The sequence below is a fragment of the Lentinula edodes genome (assembly GCF_021015755.1).
Source record: "Lentinula edodes strain Le(Bin) 0899 ss11 chromosome Unknown C8R40scaffold_33, whole genome shotgun sequence".
Classification (NCBI taxonomy): Eukaryota; Fungi; Basidiomycota; class Agaricomycetes; order Agaricales; family Omphalotaceae; genus Lentinula; species Lentinula edodes.
Window position 1 is genome coordinate 404,450 of NW_025764339.1, and position 22,803 is coordinate 427,252.

Here is a 22,803-nt window from a genome sequence, read left to right on the forward strand (position 1 = left end):
AGCATTTCTGTCAAGCCCATGCCTCGGTGCCCCGCTCCGCTGCTCGGTATTCCGAGATCTGCCGTTTATTGTAATCTTCTTCTTATTGTTCTTTCTCACTACACATACCCATTCATTCTAGTCTCTCCTTATTGTCTTTTTCTCTACCCTGCAGGTACTACACATATAGCTCCTAGTAGTTAGTCTGGCACTCCACACTGATGCACCGATCCGTAGATATAAATACTGCCTGTATGATACTGTAGTTCCTCAGTTTAATTATCAACGTAGATCGTCCTCTCTAACTTAGATCATTAGATCTTCGTCTCTCGCTTTTAAGTCTTCAGGCTCATCGCCTTGAAGTCCTCCTTACTCTGACCTTAGGACTTATAAGTTCTTTGGTTTGCTCCCCGTCGTCGGCGTTACTGCCATTCCGACTTGGCTGCTCCTGGTTCTCACCTTCTCTATTCTCGATCTCTGGGGACTGACGGCATAACGGCGGTGTTGTTAATAACTTCACTACTGTCCCATTCAACCCTCCGCTCTTAGACACCTTGTGGCCTCTGGCACGGTTACACGGTGTACATGATCTTAACAATTTCTCAGTAGCAAAAGCACTCGAAGAATACTGCTTCTGGTGCTTTCGGCACTAGAATCTGCTCTCAGCCCTCAGCTGAATATATAAGATTTACAGGTAAAAGCCACACTATCAGGATATCATATACAAGAAAACATCCATAAACAGGCAACTTCCAAAAACTTAGTATATTAGCACTCTATGGATCTCATCAACACACCCAAAGACTAATGTAGAGACATAATTTAGCATTGGGTTGTACAAAAGAACATGATATGTCTTATGTACAAGACAATAAGTACGTAAGCTTGACCTAATGTGAACCATGTCATGCATTCATTGATTAAAATTGATCACTTACTTATTGCATGTTTTAAGTCAAGATAACTGCCATGGGAATGTCCTCACCAGTGACACTCTGGGTAGACTTGAGACTTTGGATGGGCTCGCTGTGTACAGGTACCCCATTGTAAGTTGGAAAAGATTCTATGTCAGAGGATAATCCCGGGCTACCGTGAAGCCACTTATTTATTCCATGATTTTGCTGAGCTGGGGGAGAATGAGCAGCCACAAATGAGGGAAGAGTATTCCTGTTTTGGGTGGTACTTCCCAGTGTGGATGTAGCATTGATATGTCCAAATTTGATATCCCGGAAAACTCTGCAGGCCATGGAGTTCCCAATAGCAATATTAGGTACTGTGAACATTGCATGAAAAACTGCTGGAAGAGATGCTGGGGCCAAAATCATCCCCATGGTAAGGATATTCCCTCCCACTGTAACACTATGAGAGTTCAGTGATTGTATCCAGAGTGCAAATAGAAATTCACAAACAGATAGTACTCCTGCCCACTTTGTAGAAGAGATTGAGAGAATGCTGGAAGACCTTTCCCCTTGATGAATGATCTCAAACGACCTTTCCAAGAGTCATCATATGTGGTTGCTTCCAACAGACGCCACGAGATAGCAATGAAAATCAGTGTATCATTGACTGTGGATATAATGATTCCAACAGAGCTGAATGGCTTGACACCAGTGTTAATACAGTGATTGGTTGGGCCGATATGAGCACCGCATCTGCAAAACATGTATACTCGCCAGAGCAAGGATACTAGCTGGAGAGCGCTCTCCAGCGATGAAAGCACCCAAAGCAAAAATCAAAGCCTGCTCTGGGTGCTTTCGCTGCTGGGAAGTGCTCCCAAGTGCTCTGAGCTGCTTTCGGCTATTTAGCCGAACATACAGGTTTTGCAGATGCGTTAATGGCAAAAGGGACAGTGATTGAGCCTCCAAGTGTTGCGAGCCAAAGGGAACCAAAAAATATCACTGCAACTGTGTCACCATTGAATATGGCTCTTACTCTAAGGAAGAAAAGGAGCGAAGTTGCTGGAACAGCAACTGCAAAGCAACAACCAATTGCAACCTGTAATGCTTGGCAATTTCCCACAGCACCAACTACCATTATCCATGCTCAATACAGTTATGAGTTGTAAGGTAAGCATAAGCTCACTTGTGAAAACTGTCCCAGTGATGATGTATGCAAAAGCTGCAATCCTAGAGCAAAATTGCTTTGAGTTATATGTTATAGACAAAGCACTCAAGCCTTCACCTTGATATGAAGTACACCAATGTAGGGAGGCGCAGTGCATGCTTAGAAACTAACCGGTAGTCATTCCGCAAATTGAGCAGAATATCCCAGGAAAACATCTGGTTTTATGGTGAACATAAGTAAGAAATAGTGTGGATACTACTCACTCCACATGTAGCAACTAGAAGATAGCGAGAAACTTCAAATTGACTGGCTAATGTTGGTTGAAGATATGCAAGCGGGGTTTCAGCATTAGGTAGGCTCGACATAGTGGAAACTTAGATGTAACTTGATTCAAATCTCATTCAGGTCTTTATGCTTGACAAATATATCTTACACCGCCTAAAATTCCAAACACATGGAAGATCTGCTCCAGTAACAGCTTGATAACTCTCTGTATCTTGTGACGCACATCCTTCCCTTTGAGTATCTTGTGAAATTTTCACATACTTCCGCCACGATAGAAGATTGCATATGATGTGTGGCAGCGGGGAAAGTCTTACTGCAATACTATACTCTTGATGGAAATGTCTCTTACTGTATCACAGACATAGATCATTGGAAAATTTATTGACAGATCATCAGTTGATCGGGGTATGTTCAATAATATCAGCATCAAAAAAAAAACATCAGGACCTGCATATCAGAAGAGATGTGACAGCTCTCCATTGCAATATGGCCTTTGACAGGTAGAGAATACGCCTTTCCGCTGCAATATGGCCTTTGAGAGCATGTCACTCATGACAGTTTCTCATGTCAAAGCTCAGCTGGAAGATACAATACACTAACAGAGTGAATATTTGCAGGGAAATACTGACATCAGGGTATATTTAATGACATCAACATCAAAAGGAAACATCAGGACCTATATATCAGAAACAGCTTCCCGCTACAATATGGCTTTTAACAGCCTGTAGGGAGCATGCCATTCATGATGGTTTCTCGATTCTGGAAGATATGCTAAGAGTAAACACCAATAAGATATTGTCCAAACTCATAATTAGTACCCCGATCATCAGTCATTGAGAATACAATTACTAGCCACCCATCACAGGATAATATAGGCGGCTTGTTTCGGTTTCTTTCATGGCATCCATGATGCTCCCAACACAAGATTTTGAACCAGATAAGGACATCAGTGATGTGAAAGGGCCTTTGAAAGCATTGCATGTGGTCTCCACATTGGCCCGCTTTTTTTCTGATGCAGAGGATACGTTGTAATGTTGAATATGAGTGATTGTTTGGTAATATTTTTCTTTGTAAATATGTAGTTATTCGATTTGAGTATCTTTTTGATGTGCGTTACAGGAAGAGCAACATGCTTTCTCCCTGTGAAACGCCAGATTGCAGCGGGAAGCCATTGTATTGGGAATATGTAATGTAATTGATTGATTTGTCCTTGATGAAATAAGTCCTAAAGCATTGTATTTCAGCCGAACTTGAGACTGGCCAATGGTCCTGCTCTGATGCACTATCTGATCATGTAAATGGGGGAAAAATCTTGGATCTGTTTATATACGCACCACTGAGAACTACCACATAATCACCACAGATGACCAAATATTTCACTTAACCGGTGAAAAGAAAACCATTTCTAGCATACTTTGAGATAACAAGTAGCATTGCCCTCGATGGTTGTTGGGAAGCATCAATATTCCCCCATCACTCTGAGTCATTACCATAAACAATCATTTCTCAATATGGATAATATTGTAAAGCACTCCTACCAACATATCAGGAAAGTTGCTCATTCATATAAAGACATTGAGAAATTTATAGGCTGTAGATATTAATGCATTCCCCACTTGCCCCGTGTATTGTTGGCCTATCCTGCCGTCTTCCAGGGGATATCACGGATTTTCAGTCTGCTTGGAATCTATTTGCAGATGGGAAAAAAAGTGCAAACTCCTCCAAAGCTCCAGACACCCGATTGGAATCTTTCCAGACTGCACCATCAATGCGTGGAGGGTGGATCGGCAAGGAGGGTGTCGAATTTTTTGATGCAGATTTTTTCAACATTCCTTCAAGGGAGGCGCCAAACTTGAGGCCCAATATTCGCTTGGGACTGGAATTAACACATGAAGCATTGGAAAATGCTGGAATTGCACCATCCACTCTTCGCGGTGAAAGTATTGCAGTCTGCATTGGGATGGGGACTGAAGATGGGTGGGATATCAAACAGTGGGGCAATCATGCATCCACTGCCTTCAACTCACAATGGGCAGCCAACAGCGACCCCAGTGGTGTATCTGGCCATATATCCCGCTTCTTTGATTTCCACGGGCCATGTAGCAATGTATCTTCTGCATGTTCAAGTGGAGCATTTGCATTAAGAGATGGTAATTGATTTTTGTTCAGCAATACTTGTTGTTAATGCTTCGAATATCTTCAGGGATCCATGCGATAACTGCTGAAGGAGCAGAAGCAGCTGTTGTTGGTGCTATTACCACTCATTTCACTCCTGCCCCATTCGCATGGGCCGCAGATACTGGTGTTCTATCTCCAACTGGAAAGTCAGCAGCATTTTCTGCCGAATCAGATGGATACTCTCCTTCTGTATGTGAGACCAGGCCCTAGTTTGTAATGCTTGCTGATACTTGACTAGGAAGGGGCAGTTTTCTTTATTGTCAAAACTCTGCAAACTGCTCTACGAGACAATAATGTGATATATGCTGTCATAAACTCTCTGGTTACTGGACATAATGGACACACCAGAACATTGATCACACCCAATGCAGCAGCTCAGATAAAAGTTCTGCAACAGGCCCTGCATCTGGCAGGATGTACGGCTGATGATATAACATTCATTGAAGGTGTTGTGTGCCTTCTCCAATTAAAAAGCCACGCGAACTCATTTCCATAGCCCATGGAACGGGAACACCAATTGGTGATGCCATTGAGGTGGAAGCCCTTCATGAAGTTTATAGTCAAAGGAAAAAGCCTGTCTTTTTATCTTCATCCAAGACTGTTCTTGGCCACTGCCATGCAGCAGCAGCATTTGCGGGTGAGCACAAGACTACATTATCTGATGTCAAAACTTGATTAACAAGATTTAGGTGTTCTCAAAGTTTTAAGCTGTTTTGAGAATAAATATATTCCACCTCATCACTACAGAGCGAGGCCCAATGTTCTAGCAGGTGACATCATTATCCCTCAGACTTTGAAACCAATTCATAGTTCAAGAATAATGGCACAAGTCAATACTTTCGGATTTACAGGTTCAATTGCAACAATGATTATTGAGAACTTCACTCCACAATGCCCTGCTCAGCTAAAAAGGAATCATCCACGCTATCTTCTTCCTTTTTCTGCTAAAACTTCAGCTGCGCTACAAAGCAGAATCTCTCAAACTATGTCCTGGGCACTGGCCACAGGGTGTAGTTTATATGACTTGGCAGCTATCCTAAGCCTATGCCGTGACCATCACCAATCATATCGTCAATCATATCTGGTCCAAAGTCAGAATGATCTCGAGGTGTTAAAGGAGCAATCATTGACATCCCCTCCAATGGTATCTGCAGCATTTACTTTATCGGAGCACTCTGCATCAGCACTGCTGAATGTCGAAAACATTGCTGAACCTGGACTGAAATCTTATCTATCTCTCCCATCGACATGCCAGAAATATGAATGCGGAAATATCTTAGATATTGCTGCACATTTATACAACAAAGGCCATGTTTTACAATTCAATGTCATTTACAACAAAAATGATATTGATACTGCCCTACTCAAAACATTTCCTTTGTACCCATTTACCCGCCAGCTTTGTTGGCCCTCCAACCACATGATATCCGCACAGGGTCCTGCGACATCTTTACTAGCTGTTGAAGACAGGCAAACAAAACTCAGCCAGGTTCAATTTGAGGCCCTTCTGGAGAGTTATACAAGGCCCTTGGCTGATTTTGAGCCAAAGGTTGAAAAATGCCATTCACCACCCAGAAGATTCCTCGTGACTGGTGCAAATGGTATGATTGGCTCGCGGCTGCTAGAGAAACTATTAGAGTCCCAAACATGCATAGTTTATTGCATCATACGCGGGGAGGCTTGGATTCGGTTAAAAGCTGCATTTGTTAAATTCAAACTCAACACCCAGATTTTAACTGATTCATACAACTCACAGTCACTCCATGTGATGTCAACATCAGACCTTTGTGGAGTTCATTTTGGCCTATCTGGAGCAGAATACAACATCCTATTGGATAATGTGGATAATATTGTTCATGCCGCTTGGCTGGTTAACTTCAATGCTGCTTTGGACGAATTCTTTCCATTCATAGATTGTACTAGAAATATTGTGCGGTTTTGCCTCTCATCCAGAAACATGGTTCGAATTCACTTCATTGGTTCATATGCCAGTACATTTAATTATCCAGCCAACTTTGTCCCAGAGCAAGCCCTGGAACCAAACTTGTCCTATTCTTTGATGCAGGTATTTCATTTTTATCCTTTTGATATAGCAATGTAGCCAAAATCCTGACATGAGCACAAAATCTAGGGTTATGCAATATCAAAGTTTTTGGCAGAACATATGTTGATTGCACTACAAAAATTGTATCCCGTTTTCGCATTGTGTGTAATTCGTGTTGGCCAGATTTGCGGTGATACTGCAACAGGGTATTGGCCCCGACATGAAATGATGCCCATGATTATTTCGTCAGCCCAAAGATTGCGTGCTGTTCCTCGTGACCTCCCTGATGTCACATGGGTTCCTTCAGATATATGTAGCCATGCTTTATGGGAAGCAGTGACTAGCATTGACCTTCCACATTTCCACGTTCTGCATATTGCAAACCCCCATCCCATTCCCTGGGCAACTCTTGCATTGGACATTTTCAAAATTCTTGCAGTAAATGATTTTGCTCTTCTGCCTTGGAAAGAGTATGTCAAGTCCATACAAAACCAAGATGCTTCAACCCCAGTCTCGGCACTACTGCCATATTTCATAAATGCTTTGCAGGCTGGAGGCATGCCCACCCACTATTCATCTCTGGCTGTTACAAAGACTATGCATAGTCTTCCATCCATTGGTTCTTCTCAACCACCCAACATTTCATTCCTAAATTTACTGGTGAAAGAGTTGGTTGGTCAGGATGATCAAAAGGTGTCTGAACCTGCACTGTTAGGCAGACCTGTGGTTTTCCTCTTTGGTCCATGGTCTGCAAAATCTGGGGGGCTACATTCAACAATCACCCAAGAACAAATTGAAGGACGTCTAACAGGTATGGCAAAATTCGTTTCTTCCAATATTAATGTGGAAGTACTTAATGAAGGGTAAATAATTATTCAATTTTGCTGCATTCAGTGCTGAGTATGGCTGTGAGTTTAGGTCACCTTTGAAGCATCAACTCAGGGCACTATCTATCCAGCTGGCTGGTGTAGAGCACTTGAGTTCTCAGAATGTCCATCCTTCTGCAGTGATAGGATACTGTTTCGGAGAATATGCGGCAGCAATTGCAGCTGGAATTTTATCCGAGTCAATGGTTGTGGAAATCCTGGTGCATCGAGCATCAGTTGTGCAGCATATCAATGGCGCAATGCTTACTGTGTTCGCAGATATTGCACTGGTGAGGAAGAATTTGAGTAGAATGAAGTCTGCTCCAGCTATTGCTATTCAAGCTGGGCCTCGACTTATAATCCTTTCAGGAAGTGCTGATGGTATTGATGCTGCCAGAGACTTGTTCCACCACCAGAACATCAAAACCCTCCTCATTGAGAGAGTAATACCATTCCACTCAGAGCTGATAGAATCATCTCTGTCTACTCTGAAACTCCCTAAAGTTACTCCCAAGCTCAGCTCAAAAATTGCTTATATCTCTGGAATGTTGGGAAGTATAATCCCTGGCCAGCTCTTGACAGAAAGCTATTGGCACCGCCACATGCGTAGCTTCATTAATTTTCATGAGGCTATGAATTTGGCACATGACAAGTACAAGGGTCATACTTTTCTTGATTTTGGTCCGGGGAAAACTTTGTCAAAAATCATTGGAAGGTATGATTGGAGTGACTTTCCACTACACCCTGTCACACAACTGCCCTCTTTGATTCACCCAACAATAGTTGCCCAAAAACACCTGCAGGTACTTGCACCAGAGTCCTTTGAGCCATCACCAACTTTAGTAGATGTTATGCTGGAGCTCTTGCATACCATACATGGCCACCAGAAGGCTGATAACCTTCTCCACCATTCCTTTTATTCACTTGGTCTTCAATCCTTGGATTATACCAAGCTTTCAGACCAATTCTACATGAGAACTGGGGTCCAGCTTCCACTTAGCGCTTTCATCTCAGATGTATCCATTGATGAAATTCTCAATGTCACATTGAAGCAAAATCAAGTGGTCAGGCCATGATTTGCTTGGTATTGAGGCCTCAAACCTGGATGATCATGATAGCAAGGGTAGTAGCTGGATAGTGCTGTCCACTTCCAAAAATGGTGAATGCAACCTTTTGTAGGCCCTGCTTTCAGTGCTTTTGGAGATACTCACCAGCTATGAGAATTCTGCATCCTGATGAATATACCTACCATGCATATGTTGGATTTCGCTCATTTGTACCTGCTACCTATACAGATTTTCTCTTTACTCTCTGTTTCTTTATCTCAATCTCTCTGCTTCTGGTTCTCGTCTACGCAATCCAATACACGCTTTTACCTCATGTCTAAGCAATCCGAGTGAGTCTTCAACCTCCCTTGACCAATACTAAAGCCCCCCAAATGTCTATTGTTTTGGTAAGCCAACCTCCCCCAAACCTCCCCAAGCTCCCTAATTGCTCCACGAGCTCTGGGACCTTGATCTAGGTAACATCGAAGCTTCCCATTATGTCCAACTACGTGCTGCTTCTCCGTTACCACCTCCACCACTACCCCCGCTTCCCGGGACCTCCTTCCCAGGCTCACACTCTATTGGGAGCTCTCACGTCTGAAGCTTACACCATCTACTAGCTATAGCAATCCTACGTTGACGTTCTTAGCTATCACAATTCATACTATGCAACACTCCTACGTCTTCTAGCTCCCAGTTACATCTACTTTCACTGGTTATCATCTTAGGGACCTCCCTGGACCTTCTAGGAACCCCTTCAAGGGTCACATCTTGCTATTAGAGCTACTACCAGGTCATTCCTGTCCTTGGTCGCGGTTCCCGTAGCTCCCTTCAAGCTCCAGCTTGCTCCTAGCATGCTACAATGTTAACCTTTCATACCAAATCTACCCTTAAGACCAATTCTGACCCAGGTCTTACCAGTTGATGGTGGCAGCTGCTTGTATGGGTCCCATGGGGAGTTCACTGCTAGGGTTCTCAGGGGTGTGGGGGTGGGGGGCAAGGGTCCCAGCCCAGTGTTGTAATGTTAAGATCATGTACAGTGTGTGACTGTGCCAGAGGCCACAAGGTGTCTAAGGGCGGAAGGTCGAATGGGACAGTGGTGAAGTTATTAACAGCACCGCCGTTACGCTGCTAGTCCCCGGAGATCGAGAGTATAGAAGAGAGGAGCCAGCAGCAGCCAAGTCAGAGCGGCGGTATCGCCGGTGACGAGGAGCGAACCAAAGAACTAAAAGTCCTAAGGTTAGAGTAGAGAGTACTTCGAGGCGATGAGCCTGAAGACTTAGAGGAGAACTAAGTTGAAAAGGGAATCTAAGTTGATAATTAAACTGAGGAACTACAGTAGCGTACAGGTAGTATTTATATCTACGGATCGGTGCATCAGTGCAGAGTGCTAGACTAACTACTAGGAGCTATACATGTAGTACCTGCAGGGTAGAGTAAAAGACAATAAGGAGAGACTAGAATGAAAGGGTCTGTGTAGCGAGAAAGAACAATAAGAATGAGATTACAATAAAAGGTAGATCTTGGAATACCGAGCGGCGGAATGGGGCCCCGAGGCATGGACTTGACAGTATCCCCCTCTTAGGCTTGAGCCCTCGAAAGCCGTTAGCATCGGGAATTATTATTAGTCACCAGAGAAAACATTTTAAAACCCGTCAGCATTGGCATTTATCCCTTTAGTCAGCGTAAAAATTTCATTGGTCCACTGTAAGCCGAGTACAATTCAAAGGAAAATTTTAGCTGGTCCGTGCGCGGTTTTTCCCTATAAAAGGGCCAGGGTTTTGCCGTTGTGGGCCTAACTTCTAAGTCCCTCAGGATGTCGACCAGCCGGACTACTACCACCACCATTACTCAACCCACTGCCAGCACTTCTTCCCGCCCCGCCAATCCCCCGAGTCCCGGCGTCCCTGCTGATGAAGATGAGGACAGCATCATGCAGGATGCCTTAGCTGGAGTGGAGAGGGTGAAGGCATGGAAGGCGGAGGAGGAGGCCACTGCAAGGAGAGCAGAAGAAGAGAGGAAGAAGAAGGAGGCTGCTGCTTGGGCGAGTGCAGGAGGGGCGAGATCGGGCCACTCGGGCTCAACAGCAGAATGCGGATGTTGTAGAGCAACGGCGGCTGCTAGCGGAGGCTGCAACAGCAAGAAGTCAGCAGGGCACTTCGCCCAGTGAGATGTTGGTCTCCCCTCGGAGGCCAGTGGTGGAAATTAGAAGGGAGAAAGGGAAAGGGAGAGAGAAGGTCCAGGCGCAGGTAAGTGCTCCGAGTCTTCTTTCTTGAAGATGTGCTTATCCTCTTTCTTTTCAGCCAGTTGGTGGAGATCCGGATGACGGCAACGACGACGACAATGATGAGGAGAGGGAGCCTTGTGAGAGGTGCAAGGCCAAGAAAACCCCTTGCCTGCAGCAGGCTGGCAAGTGGAGTTCCATCATCTGCAAGCCCTGCCATGACTCCAAGGTGCGGTGCTCCTTTTTGGGGCGGCCATCGATGGGCAAGCGGGAAGGCGGTTCCGGTGAGCGGATGGCTGTTATGGAGAGCCAAATGGTGCAGGGTCTCGCTGACCTCCGGGAACTGCGGGAGGCCAACTCAAAATCCCACCAATACCTCCGCCAGTTGTTGAGAAGACAGGAAGGTGACCATGCCCGACTTATAGCCATGGAGATGAGGATGGTGATGATGGCTATGGGTGAAGGACCGGCGATGGCGGGACCATTGAGGAGGATTACCGAGCAGCCGAGACCGCTGAAGAGGCGGAGGATTGTGGAGGAGAGTGAGGAGGAAGAAAACAAAGAAGAAAAGGGAAAGGAAGTGGAAGAAGATGGAGAGAGAGATGAGGAGGAGACGGTGCCAACCGAGGCGCGATCGGAGAAGGGAAAGGAGAGGGCAGAGTAGGACATGGACTTCGAACATCGGCCTTCGGCCTCTTCTTGTACTCTTCTTGCCCTGTTACATATATTTTCTTGGGTTTTTGTATATAAAAATATTAACGCATCTTGAAAATGAAAGCAAACGGGCCGCAAAGCCGCGTAAGAAATGATTAGTTGCAGTATAAGTAGTCGTAATTGTGAGTAAAAATATAAGTAAGAAGGAGAGAGTAAGAAATAAAAGGAAGAGGATAAACACTCAGTTTGCTATCATTGTGTCTACCCTCTTGATGCAACGAAGTAAACTTCGGCGGAGAATGGAATTTTGGGGAAAGGAATAAAATGATTTTTTCTGTGATCAAGGTCCAGGCTTCTGAGGGTATCGAGCGTGGAATGCGGGTACCAATTCATCAGCAGAAAACCGGATGGATACGGCGAAGATAGTCTGGGAGCTTGAGCTTGTAAGATAAAGTACCAGGTCAACTGATGACCTTGAAAGGACCAAGATATTTTTCTGAGAATTTTTCAGTAGGACGAGTAGAGCGAATGTGCTTAGCAAGAACAAAGACTTCGGAGCCGATCGGGAACTCCGGGTGCGAGATTCTTTTCCTGTCAGCTTGTTCCTTGTAACGAGATTGAGCTAGAAGGATTTCCTCTCAAAGAAAGACGTGGAGTTCATTGAGATTGACAACGAAGTCTCTGGCTAGGTCAGATTTCATGTCAACCTTGGGCCGAACGGTGATATTTGGATGGTATCCTTTGTTAGCGAAGAATGGAGTAATACCTGTGGAAGCATTAGGAGTGTTGTTATAGGCGAATTCGGTGATCAGAAGTAAGTGCGACCAGTCATCTTGTTGGTAGGAGCAATAGATCCTAATGTACTGCTCGAGAGTTTGATTGACATGCTCAGTTTGCCCATCGGCTTCCGGATGATATCCAGAGGTATAATGAAGTTCCATAGAGAGCGCTTTACCGAGAGCCCGGAAGAACGCCGAAACAAATTCGGAACCACGATCGGAAGTAACATGATTAGGAACACCATGCTTAGAGAAGACGTGAATAACGAAAAGCTCAGCTAGTTGTTCAGAAGTAATAGTGTTGAAAGTTGGAATAAAGATTGCTTGCTTGGATGATCGATCCACGACGACAAGGATAGCTGTATAGCCATTCGACATTGGCAGTTGCTCAATGAAGTCCATGGAGATGGAATCCCATGGTCGGACCGGAACCGGCAAAGGTTTCAACAAGCCGTAAGGCCGATGGCGCCGGGGCTTATTGTGACCACAAGTTGTGCAGGAAGTAATGTAGTCACGAACAAAGTCTCTGACCTTGGGCCAGGTGTATTGACGACGTACTGCCTCTAGAGTTCAGTTCTGGCCAAAATGGCCTGAGAGTGGATGATCGTGAAAGTAGCGGAGGACTTGAAGGCGAAGGTCGCTGTGATTCGGAACATAAATATGGTCATCAAGGCGTAGTAACCCATCACTACCTAAGCTCCAATGTTCATTGGAAGGATCTTTTGCAAGTTCCAAACCAACAATGGAGCTCGGGTCCTTCGGAAGAGCGAGAATGATAGCTTGATGCAAAGCCTTGATATCCATGACAATAGAAGCTCGGAGCATCAGGCCTTCCAAGAAGGTAGCTTGAAGAGATGTAGTCAGTTGCTCATTAGTGAAGATAGGTCTGAAGTTGTGAGGGTTGACTTGCACGTAGCCGATATCCCCCTCTTTGGGATACACATCCCAGCATCTAGTTATCGGATCTGGTTTTTCACCGAGCTTCCCCGGTCGGAAGCGAATCACCATATTGAATTGATGCAGGTATTCTGACCAACAGACCTGACGACGGGTGAGAATCTTAGTAGTAGAGAAATACTCAAGATTCTTGTGATTGGTGACGACGTCCACCAGGTCGCCGGACCTTCCAGATAATGGCGCCAAGCTTTGAAGGCTTCAAAGATGGTGAGGAGCTCTTTGTCGTGAGTGTCGTAGTTGAGCTCCGCAGCGTGAAGAGTTCTGGAAAGGAAAGCTAAAGGATGAATTTCACCGTTGACAGTCTGAATGGAGAGAATTGCCGCAATGGCATAATCGGAAGTCTCGGTTTCCACGATGATAGGATGGTTGGGTTCCCAGTGAGCGAGAATAGGTGCAGAAGTGAAAGCAATTTTGAGGTTTTCAAAAGCCTCTTGACAGTTGTTGTCCCAGATCCAGGGAGCGCCCTTCCGGGTAAGCCGAGTCATCGGCACAATGATATCACTATAATTATAAATAAAACAATGATAGAAGTTTGCAAAACCCAAAAAGAAGGACTGAATGTCCTTAACCTTCCTAGGAACAGGCCATTCCAGAATGGTCTGCACTTTCTCTTTGGACATGGTCAATCCATCAGGAGAAAGAATGTAAACCAAGTACTCAACAGTATCCATATTGAACCCGCACTTGTAACCGCCGAAGAACTTCCTTGACATGTTCTCAGTGTTCCTCCGGTGTGACGGAGTAAATCAGAATGTCATCGAGATAGACGATGACACAAACATCTAGCATGTCAGAGAAGATGTCATTAACAAAACATTGGAAAGCAGCAGGTGCGTTCATAAGACCGAATGGCATAACCTTCCATTCGTAAGAACCGTAATGGGTCCAAAAGGTGGTTTTCCATTCGTCACCTTCTGCTATTCTGACTAGATGATAAGCGTGAGCGAGGTCCAATTTCGTGTAGATTTTAGCTCGTTTTGGAGCGTTGAGGAGATCTGAGATCAACGGTAAGGAATAGCGGTCCTTCTTGGTGATATGGTTGAGACTGCGGAAGTCCACGCAAAGCCGAAGTTTCCCGTCCTTCTTGGGAACGAAGAGTACCGGAGCGCCATGAGGCGAGGAAGATGGGGTAATGGCACCAGTAGCCAGTTGTTTGTCAATAAAGTCCTTAAGGGCAACTAACTCCTTTTCAGACAAAGGATAAATTTGACCGAGAGGCGGCGAAGCGCCTTTTTCCAAGTCAATCTTCAGATTGTAAGGTCAGTGTTCAGGTAAGGAATCTGCAGCAATCTCGTCGAAGATGTCTGCAAACTCAGCATACTCTTCTGGAATAGAATGATGTAGCAGAGGGACAGTAGGAGTGGTGGAGGAGCGGTCGGCAGCACGGGCCGCAACCTCTGAGTGGATAGCACAAAGGAAAATAGGTTCCATACCAGCGTCCTTGCAAGCCCTATTAAAGACTGCAGCACTGACGAGTGCAATGTTGACCTCAGGAGTTTCCAGTTGAGCAGCAAATTGAGAGACCATAGGATAAGAATAGATGAGTTCAAAGGGGAATTTAGACGAGAGGGGCTTAGCCCGTAACGTCCGAGAGCAGGAGCAAGAGCAAGAGCAAAGTGAATCCCCAGGAGGGGTTTCCAGAATTGTCGGTGAAACCAACGGCGAAGGTTCCGGTAGCAGAACAGCGACCTTTGCATCAACGGTGTTGGTGGCAGAAGGCACAGACGTCTGTGGAGAATCAAAGTGTGAAGTGTTACGGAACGTAATGTTTTGAGATGCCCAGTCAATCAACGGATTGTAGCGGGATAAGAAACTGTAACCTAATACTGCTTTACAAGATGAATCTAAATGTGTAACATAAAAGGGCAATAGAAGCAGCTCGCCAGAAGGGAACCGAACGGCGATGTTTGCCATATTGGTAATTGGTTTAGAAGATAATGAACCATCAAAGAGACGAAGATTAACAGGAGAGATCTTGGTAGTTGGAATAGAGTTTTGTGAAACATAACAAGTATCAATAAAAGAATCAGTAGAACCAGAATCAACAAGAGTAGGAAATTTGAGAAGAGCAGAAATAGGTTCAGCCAGTGCGGCTGAATCGGATAACGGAAATTCAGTAGTTAATGATATTACAAGAGATTGTTTCATAGAAGAAAGAGCGGATGCGTTGAGATATAACTCCCCAGGTGAGGTACAAACCTGATCAATGCAGCTCCAGTTTCGTACCGGGGAACAAGAGCTGCGGACTAGTTTTCTGATTCCTCTTCAACAATGATCGGCGTTGCTTCGGGGGTTTCTTCAACTTCAGCAGCACGGCCTTTCATTTATTGCAGTCAGCAATCTAATGCCTACCACCGCAGAAGAGACAAAGATTGTTCTTCATCCTTCTTTCCCTTTCGGAGGGAAGGACTTTCCCATCTGCTCCGAGATGGTTGAATGCGGGGCGCTGACCGCCAGGTTGGCCGGAATTCGAAGAGTTCTGGGGCTTACCATTGTTGTTAGGTTTACCTCCAGAAAAAGGTTTAGGCTTCGGCGTGAATGGCGCCGAAGAGCCAGATGGCTGAGAGTTGTTTTGCTGGTTAGTAGACCCAGCTTTGAAGTCCGAGGAACCCTTCTTTGGGTTCTGAGCAATAAAAGGCTTACCAGCCTCACGCTTCTTGGTTTCTTCGCGCTTCCAATAATGGTTGTCAATACGAAGAACCTCTTAACGATAATCAGTGAGTGTCGCCAGCTTGGGCAAACGCGCCATTTTGTCCTTAATGCATTCAGCCAAACCTCATCCATAAGCCCACTTCAGGGCAGCAGAATCCCAGTTGGTGCTAGCAGCCAGGGTGTTGAACCGGATGTGTTTGGTTTCCTTCATCTTCAGGTTACCGAGAGAATCTTTGGCTTTGCCTTGGGCGTTGTAAACCAAAATTGTCCTGTAACTCCTTTACAAGAGCTTTGAAGGAGGATGTCCAGGCCGGCAGCAAGAATATCAGGGACAAACCATTCTTTGGCTGATCCACTGAGATAGGAAAGAGTATAGTTCACCTTCCGTTGGTTGGTGAAATACTTTGGACAGTCATTGAAGACCAGGGCGAGATTGACAAAGAACGTCTTGAGCTTTTGGGGGTCCGAACCGTCAAATACCTCTGGCTCCTTGACTTTGCTCTTAGATTCAGAGCTGTCCGAGGGTCTGCCGAGAGTGGCGAGAATGGTACCAAGGGTTTCAATGGAACCCTTGAATCCCAAGAGAAGTTCCAACATAGCACGTTTCTCTTTGGGGATGTCAGGAGAGATTGGGGAACGGGGTCCACTGGGGTCACCATGATCACCACGCGGTAAACTGCCAGAGTCATTATCCAGATTGTCGTTGTCAGGATTGTTGTTGTCAGTGTAAGACCTGGGTCAGAATAGGTCTTAAGGTAGGGTTTGGTATAGGAGGGTTTATGTTGTAGCATGCTAGGAGCAGGCTGGAGCTGGAAGGGAGCTACGGGAACCGCGACCGAGGACAGGAATGACCTAGTAGTGGCTGGGACAAAGAGGTGGTGACCCTTGAGGGGGTTCCTAGGAGGTCCAGGGAGGTTAGGTAGAAGTACGGGACCTTGTAATATTGCGTAGTAGGAGTTGTACTCGCTAGAACATCAATATAGGATTCGAATAGGTCATAGATGGAAATGGGTCTCGAGGTTGTAAGCTCCCAAGAAGGTCTACGCCTGGGAGGGTAGGTCCCCGGGGACTGGGCTTGAGGATGGACGTCCTCGAGTGTTGGAGGTGGTAATGGAGAAGCGATACGTAGTTCGACGTGAGAGGTAGCTTCGACGTTACTTAGATCGAGGTCCCGAAGCTTATGGAGTAGCTAGGGAGCTCGAGGAGGTTTGGGGAAGGGTGGCTCACCAAAGCGTTTAGGCATTGGGGAGCTTTAGTATTGTTCGAGGGAGCTTGGAGACTCACTCGGATGGCTTAGACTTGAAGTAAAAGCATATATTTGATTGTATAGACGATTGGAGAGACAATAGACGAGAGTAAAGAGAAACTGAGATGGAGAAACTGAGAGTAAAGAGAAATCCGTATAGGTAGCAGGTACAAAGGGACAGGGACTGGACCTATGCAAAAGGGTGTGTGTTCAAAATATACCAAGCTGGGGCTTGGGGATGTGTCAGAGCTACTTAAATAGGTACAGGAAGTGAACAAGGGGACATCAGGGGCCATGAGGCATGTAAAACGAGATTAGTACCTTAATGGGGTAGGTGTAGGAGGGCTTCTTACGCGTGTTGGGGAAGGTTTAGGAGTTACTCGTGTCGAGGGAAGGAAGGTGGTACTGAAGATGGTACTGTCTTGGGGAGGTACGGAGGTGTGAGAGCGTATGGTTGATACTGGGGCTGTCCTGGTAGTCACCAGGGCATGAAGACATAGGAGGGAGCTATGGCTAATGGTCGAGGCATGACAGTCAGCACCCGGATCGTTGGGGTCGACAGGAGGGTCTTGATCATTGTGATCACCAGCATCCAGATCGAAGTGAGGAGGTGGGTCACAAGGAGATTGTGATGTAGCACGACATTGAGGTTGCTTTCCAGTACGACGACCAATGGCTTGGAGGATTGGAGATTCAATCCGAGTAATAGACCGGCCCCAAGCCAGAGCGACCACAGGGGGTTGTCCATGGCAAGGGGTCAAAACTTGGACAGGTTGTCCATCACCAGTATACAAAGTGCTGTACTCGAATTGTTGTTCTTCTTCCATAGCCTCAGGAAGAGTCGACGTAGTAGGAACTGTAGCTGGACCAAAACCGCAATTATGGCGACATGGTTGACCGATGGCAGAAATGGATTCGGAGAAAGGGGCAAATGATTGGGCTGTAGTGAAGAAAGTATTTTCTTCGGAGTTAGCTCTAGATTGAGCTCGAGTTCTCGGAGGCATAAAAAATGATATGTCAGTACGACATTAATGGATTGAGTTTAATTATACTGTTAAGATCATGTACACCATGTAACCATGCCAGAGGCCACAAGGTGTCTAAGGGAGGAAGGTTGAATGGGACAGTGGTGAAGTTATTAACAACACCACCGTTACGCCGCTAGTCCCTGGAGATCGAGAGTATAGAAGAGAGGAGCCAGTAGCAGCCAAGTCGGAGCGGTGGTATCGCCGGTGACGAGGAGTGAACCAAAGAACTAAAAGTCCTAAGGTTAGAGTAGAGAGTACTTCAAGGCAATGTATGGTCCCAACCACCTATGACAATTATCCTGTCATAGTAGCCTTTTGGCTCAGTTGAATTTTGCGTGAGTGGTTGGGCATGAACTTGACAGAAGGTGTCAGGACCATGCCTTGGTGCTCTGCTCTGCCGCTCAGTACTCTGAGATCTAGCATTTATTGTAATCTCATTCTTATTGTTCTTTCTCACTACACATTCCCTTTCTACCTAGTCCCTTCTTATTGTCTTATTCTCCACCCTGAAGGTACTATATGTATAGCCTTTAGTAGCTAGTCTGGTGCTCCGCTCCAATATGCCGATTAGTAGGTATAAATACCCCTGTACAATACTGTAGTTCCTCAGTTTAATTATCATCTTAGATCGTCACTCTCTATCTCTCTGAAGTCTTGAGGATCCTTTCCTTGAGTATTCTCTACTCTGACCTCAGGACTCAAAATGCTCTTTGGTCTGCTCCTCGCCATTGGGGTTATCACTGCTCCGACTTGGCTGCTTCCAGTTACTACCCTCTACTCTCAATCTCTGGGGACTAGCGACATAATGGCAGTGCTGTTAATAACTTCACTACTGTCCCATTCAACCCTCCATGCTGACACGCCTAAATTTTGGCTAGACGTCTATGCTGACACGCCTAAATTTTGGCTAGACGTCTATGCTGTGAATTGTGACATTTTCACGTATAGATTGGTATTGAGAGGACTGTAATTGAGACCCAGATTGACAGTCAAAGTCAATACTGAATCAGTCTAATAAGTTGAAGGGACCATATACCCATACTACCACAAGTTGGTTAGTTTACCCATCCCCGATACTACCTTCGGATAGCAGTCTACCTGTTTGTCAAGCAGGATTATACCAGACTCGGACTACATCCAAAGGATGACCATTCACGTATGACATACCAAGGGTATTCTATTGGACCTTACACTGGCAGGAGTTTGGAAGAACTTACTCAAGTGACCATGAGCCGAGGATTGACTCGAAATGACTTTCTAGAACTCAGGAGTTATCAAATACTCCTTCTAGAATGAGATCATGCATTAATCTAAAAGACTGCGATTTAGTCTAATAGACCAATCAAGTTGCATGGTTGAGGAAAATGACTAGAAGAACAATCGAAGTACTGCGAGGCTCCGAAGACATATCAAATGAATGTCAAAGAGTCCTGACGTAGAAAATATTGAAGAATGCAATTAAATGAATACTATGTGTAACTCCCTTAATAGAGTATAGGCACAATGGGTGTCTATTGAAAGAGAGAAGCAATTAGTTTAATCCAGATGAATCAGATTGATAGGATTAGAATCGAGGAGAGCTGATTTGCCTCCGGACGAGGTGACAAATGATCGAAGTAAGTGTTGAACAGCAATGACAGCTGAACACCATTCGAGTCATTCTCCAAAACAATTAAATTAAATGAATAACGAAGTACCTACCTATGTTTGGAGGTATACTTGAATCTTGGAATCATTATGGACCAAATAAGGACATGTAGATTCAAATTAAATGGTATCTGGCCGAGTGTAGAAGTTTCCTTGCGGTTCCGAATGTTTATTGTATTAAATTAATTGTACTGTGTGACTCTATATTCTGTATGTATAAATAGCGATCCGATGTATCTGGAATACAAGTGATTTTGGGACGACGTTGCAGTGCTAATCCGTAAAAAGGAAAGACACACTCCCGCCAGACTGAAACCTCTTTGCTAGCAGCCATTCGGGCCCGGCACTTGTGAGTATAGGAACGTCGTGTTCTGCTCCTTGTGACTGCGAGAAGTATATCCAGTTGTTGGGTATTCTTCGAACTTAGGATCAGTCGTTGGTCTTAAGGGCAAATCACGCTGTGTGGTTGTGCCAGCACATAGTTCTAGCCCTCTGTAGGGGTCTGTGTGTTTCGGTTTTAATTTACTTTGATTCAAACCCCCAATTCTTGATATACCCAAATCAATACAAACCAAAGCACAAATCGTGCTGAATCTACCTTGATCAAAGGAATATATCGAATCCTTAGAACGATTCAAATTGATTAATCAAAGCTTCGTACTTAGCTCTCAAAGCTTTGCGGAACCTTTGCCAACGCTACCCCTTGCTATTAAATAAATTTGATAGCAGTGAACTCGCATATTGTGTATTAGATTGGTTGGTTGGAGTGCCCATTAGATTCCTTCCTTTCTCTTTCACACAAAAACGAGGCAAGCTCGTTATCTGGAGCCCACCGCGAGGGGTGGTTTTGAAGCTACGATTAGCTTGATAAATTAAATTGAACGTTTGTTTGGATTATATTCAATTATTTGGTAGAAGTGTGTTGATCTTTGTGATATCATTTCTGTGAACTGTCGACATTAGTTCATCAGGAAAACCGCGTACTTCGAAGAATTCGGAGAAAGCAGGAGTATTGACACCGGAAGAATATTGTAAAGCAGGAGTTGTATTTGGGAGATCTACGTTCGGCACATCAGCTCGAACATCCCTATTAAATCCTACAAACGAATCCAGTCGTCCATCCTCTTCTCAAATACCGACAGAAGCACCGCGTGGAAGTTCTGTTTCTAGAGGAACAGGATCATCTATATCTCGAGGAAGACTTATATCTTTACAGAGGAATTTGAAGAAATCTAATCTCGATCCGAAAAGGAAGAGAAAAGAAATTAATCCGATTGATATTGAAGAAGATATAATTGAATTGATTGCTCCAGAGTCAATTTCAACATCTTCTACATCGATTGAATCAAATAGATTGATAGATACGTTAAATCAGACTATCTCTCAAACAAGTAATACGATTGAACCAGTCAAAATGACTACCAATAATTATGGAATGCCTGCATTGTCAGCTGAAGCTAAGGCTGAAATTGACAAAGCCAGTGCGAAACTTCCAAGAAAGTATAAGACAGCACCATTATTTGATATAATTGATCCAAGTCAAATGATACCATGGTTCGAAGCTACTGAAAGCATATTTGAACATGGAGGAATTTGTAAGACCTGGGTCAAAATGGGTCTTAGGGTAGGTTTGGTATATGAAGTTTTATGTTGTAGCGTGCTAGGAGCAGGCTGGAGCTCGAAGGGAGCTACGAGAACCGCGACCGAGGACGGGAATGACCTAGTAGTGTCTGGAACGACGAGATGATGACCCTTGAGGGGGTCCCTAGGAGGTCCAGGGAGGTCCCTAAGGCGTAGGGAGGTTAAGGAAGAGTGCGGGACCGTACAGTATTGCGTAGTAGGAGTTGTACTCGCTAGAACGTCAATATAGGATCGAGTAGGTCATATATGCAACTGGGTCTCGAGAGTGTAAGCTCCCGAGAAGGGATATGTCAGGAAGGGTAGGTCCCTGGGGGCTGAGCTTGAGGATGGACGTCCTCGAGTGTGGGAGGTGGTAACGGAGAAGCAATACGTAGTCCGACGTGAGGGGTAGCTTCGACGTTACCTAGATCGAGGTCCCGAAGCTTACGAAGTAGCTAGGGAGCTCTGGGAGGTTTGGGGAAGGGTAGCTCACCAAGGCGGGTAGGCGTTGGGGAGCTTTAGTAATGTTCAAGGGAGCTCGGGGACTCACTCGGAAGGCTTAGACTTGAAGTGAAAGCGTATATTCGATCGTATAGATGATCAGAGAGACAATAGACAGAAGTAGAGAGAAACAGAAGTAGAGAAACAGAGAGTAAAGAGAAATCCGTATGGTTAGCAGGTACAAAGGGACAGGGACTGGACCTATGCAAAAGGGTGTGTGTTCAAAATATACCAAGCTGGTGCTTGGAGACGTTACGGAGCTACTTAAATAGGTATGGGAAGTGAACAAAGGAACATCAGAGCCTAGGGGACATGAGGCAGTAGTCGAGGGAGACATTTGATCGAGATTTGTACTTAATGGGGCTGGTGCTAAGGAGTTTCGTATGCGTGTCGGGAGGTTGTCAGGATAGTCTTGGGGAGGTGCATAGTACCCGTGGTCCTGTCTTGGGGAGGTGCACTACCTCGGGGATGTCTTGGAGAGGTGTAAGGAAGCATGTGGGATGGTGCTGGGATTGGTTGGTTGTGGTCAGGGCATGACATTACCCCCCTTCTAACCCCTTCGCGCCCTCGCGATGGTTCGTTGCGTTTCCTGTAAGGTCACCTGACATTCACGTGGTACCCGAAAATTTTCTTGTTGAAGTCCGTCAGGTACCTGCTTTTCCCACTTCTTCCACCACGCCAGTTCTACGAGTTAAACTCCTTCAACTGTGATGTCTGCCCCCCTTCGTCGCTCCAGTTCCCGCACTCGCTCCCCTCAATTACCTATCCTTACTACCATTGGAGAGGTACCTTCCCCTGATCTTGAGTCTGATGGGGAGGCCGAACAGGACCAGCTGGCCTTCACCATCGAGTTTCCGTCTCGTCCACAGCTGCAGTTGTTTGAGACGGTTTTTAACACTGGTAAGCCGCTATCGGGTTACTGTCAAGACGATCCTTTGTGGCCTTTCTTGGCGGAGGTAGCTTCCCCTTGCTCTAACTGTTCCAAATCTCCGGCTAAGTGCAAGGTTCTACCAAATTCCCCTCGATGTACGAA

At 45.3% G+C, this 22,803-nt stretch overlaps 3 protein-coding genes across 3 annotated transcripts; 2 read left to right on the forward strand and 1 right to left on the reverse strand.

Annotated features, from left to right (window-relative positions):
* Window positions 1-1,048: 1,048 nt before the first annotated feature.
* C8R40DRAFT_1205205 (uncharacterized protein) lies at window positions 1,049-2,405 on the reverse strand (the record flags this gene model as incomplete). Its single annotated transcript, XM_046233150.1, has 5 exons — window positions 2,307-2,405; window positions 2,149-2,258; window positions 1,791-2,021; window positions 1,389-1,647; window positions 1,049-1,338 (listed from the first exon to the last, which is right to left on the reverse strand). Coding segments are annotated over exons 2-5 (832 nt in total), but the record flags the coding sequence as incomplete, so codon positions are not given.
* Window positions 2,406-3,931: 1,526 nt separating this feature from the next.
* On the forward strand, window positions 3,932-8,492 carry C8R40DRAFT_1173946 (uncharacterized protein; the record flags this gene model as incomplete). The annotated part of the gene is made up of 7 exons (XM_046232098.1): window positions 3,932-4,478; window positions 4,532-4,695; window positions 4,745-4,952; window positions 5,003-5,143; window positions 5,196-6,571; window positions 6,638-7,413; window positions 7,469-8,492. 7 exons carry the CDS (start codon window positions 3,932-3,934, stop codon window positions 8,490-8,492), a joined length of 4,236 nt encoding a protein of 1,411 aa, XP_046083310.1.
* Window positions 8,493-8,854: 362 nt separating this feature from the next.
* Window positions 8,855-9,063, forward strand: C8R40DRAFT_1173947 (uncharacterized protein; the record flags this gene model as incomplete). The annotated part of the gene is made up of 2 exons (XM_046232099.1): window positions 8,855-8,869; window positions 8,920-9,063. The coding sequence occupies 2 exons, from the start codon at window positions 8,855-8,857 to the stop codon at window positions 9,061-9,063; spliced, it is 159 nt and encodes a 52-aa protein (XP_046083311.1).
* Between the last annotated feature and the right edge of the window lie 13,740 nt (window positions 9,064-22,803).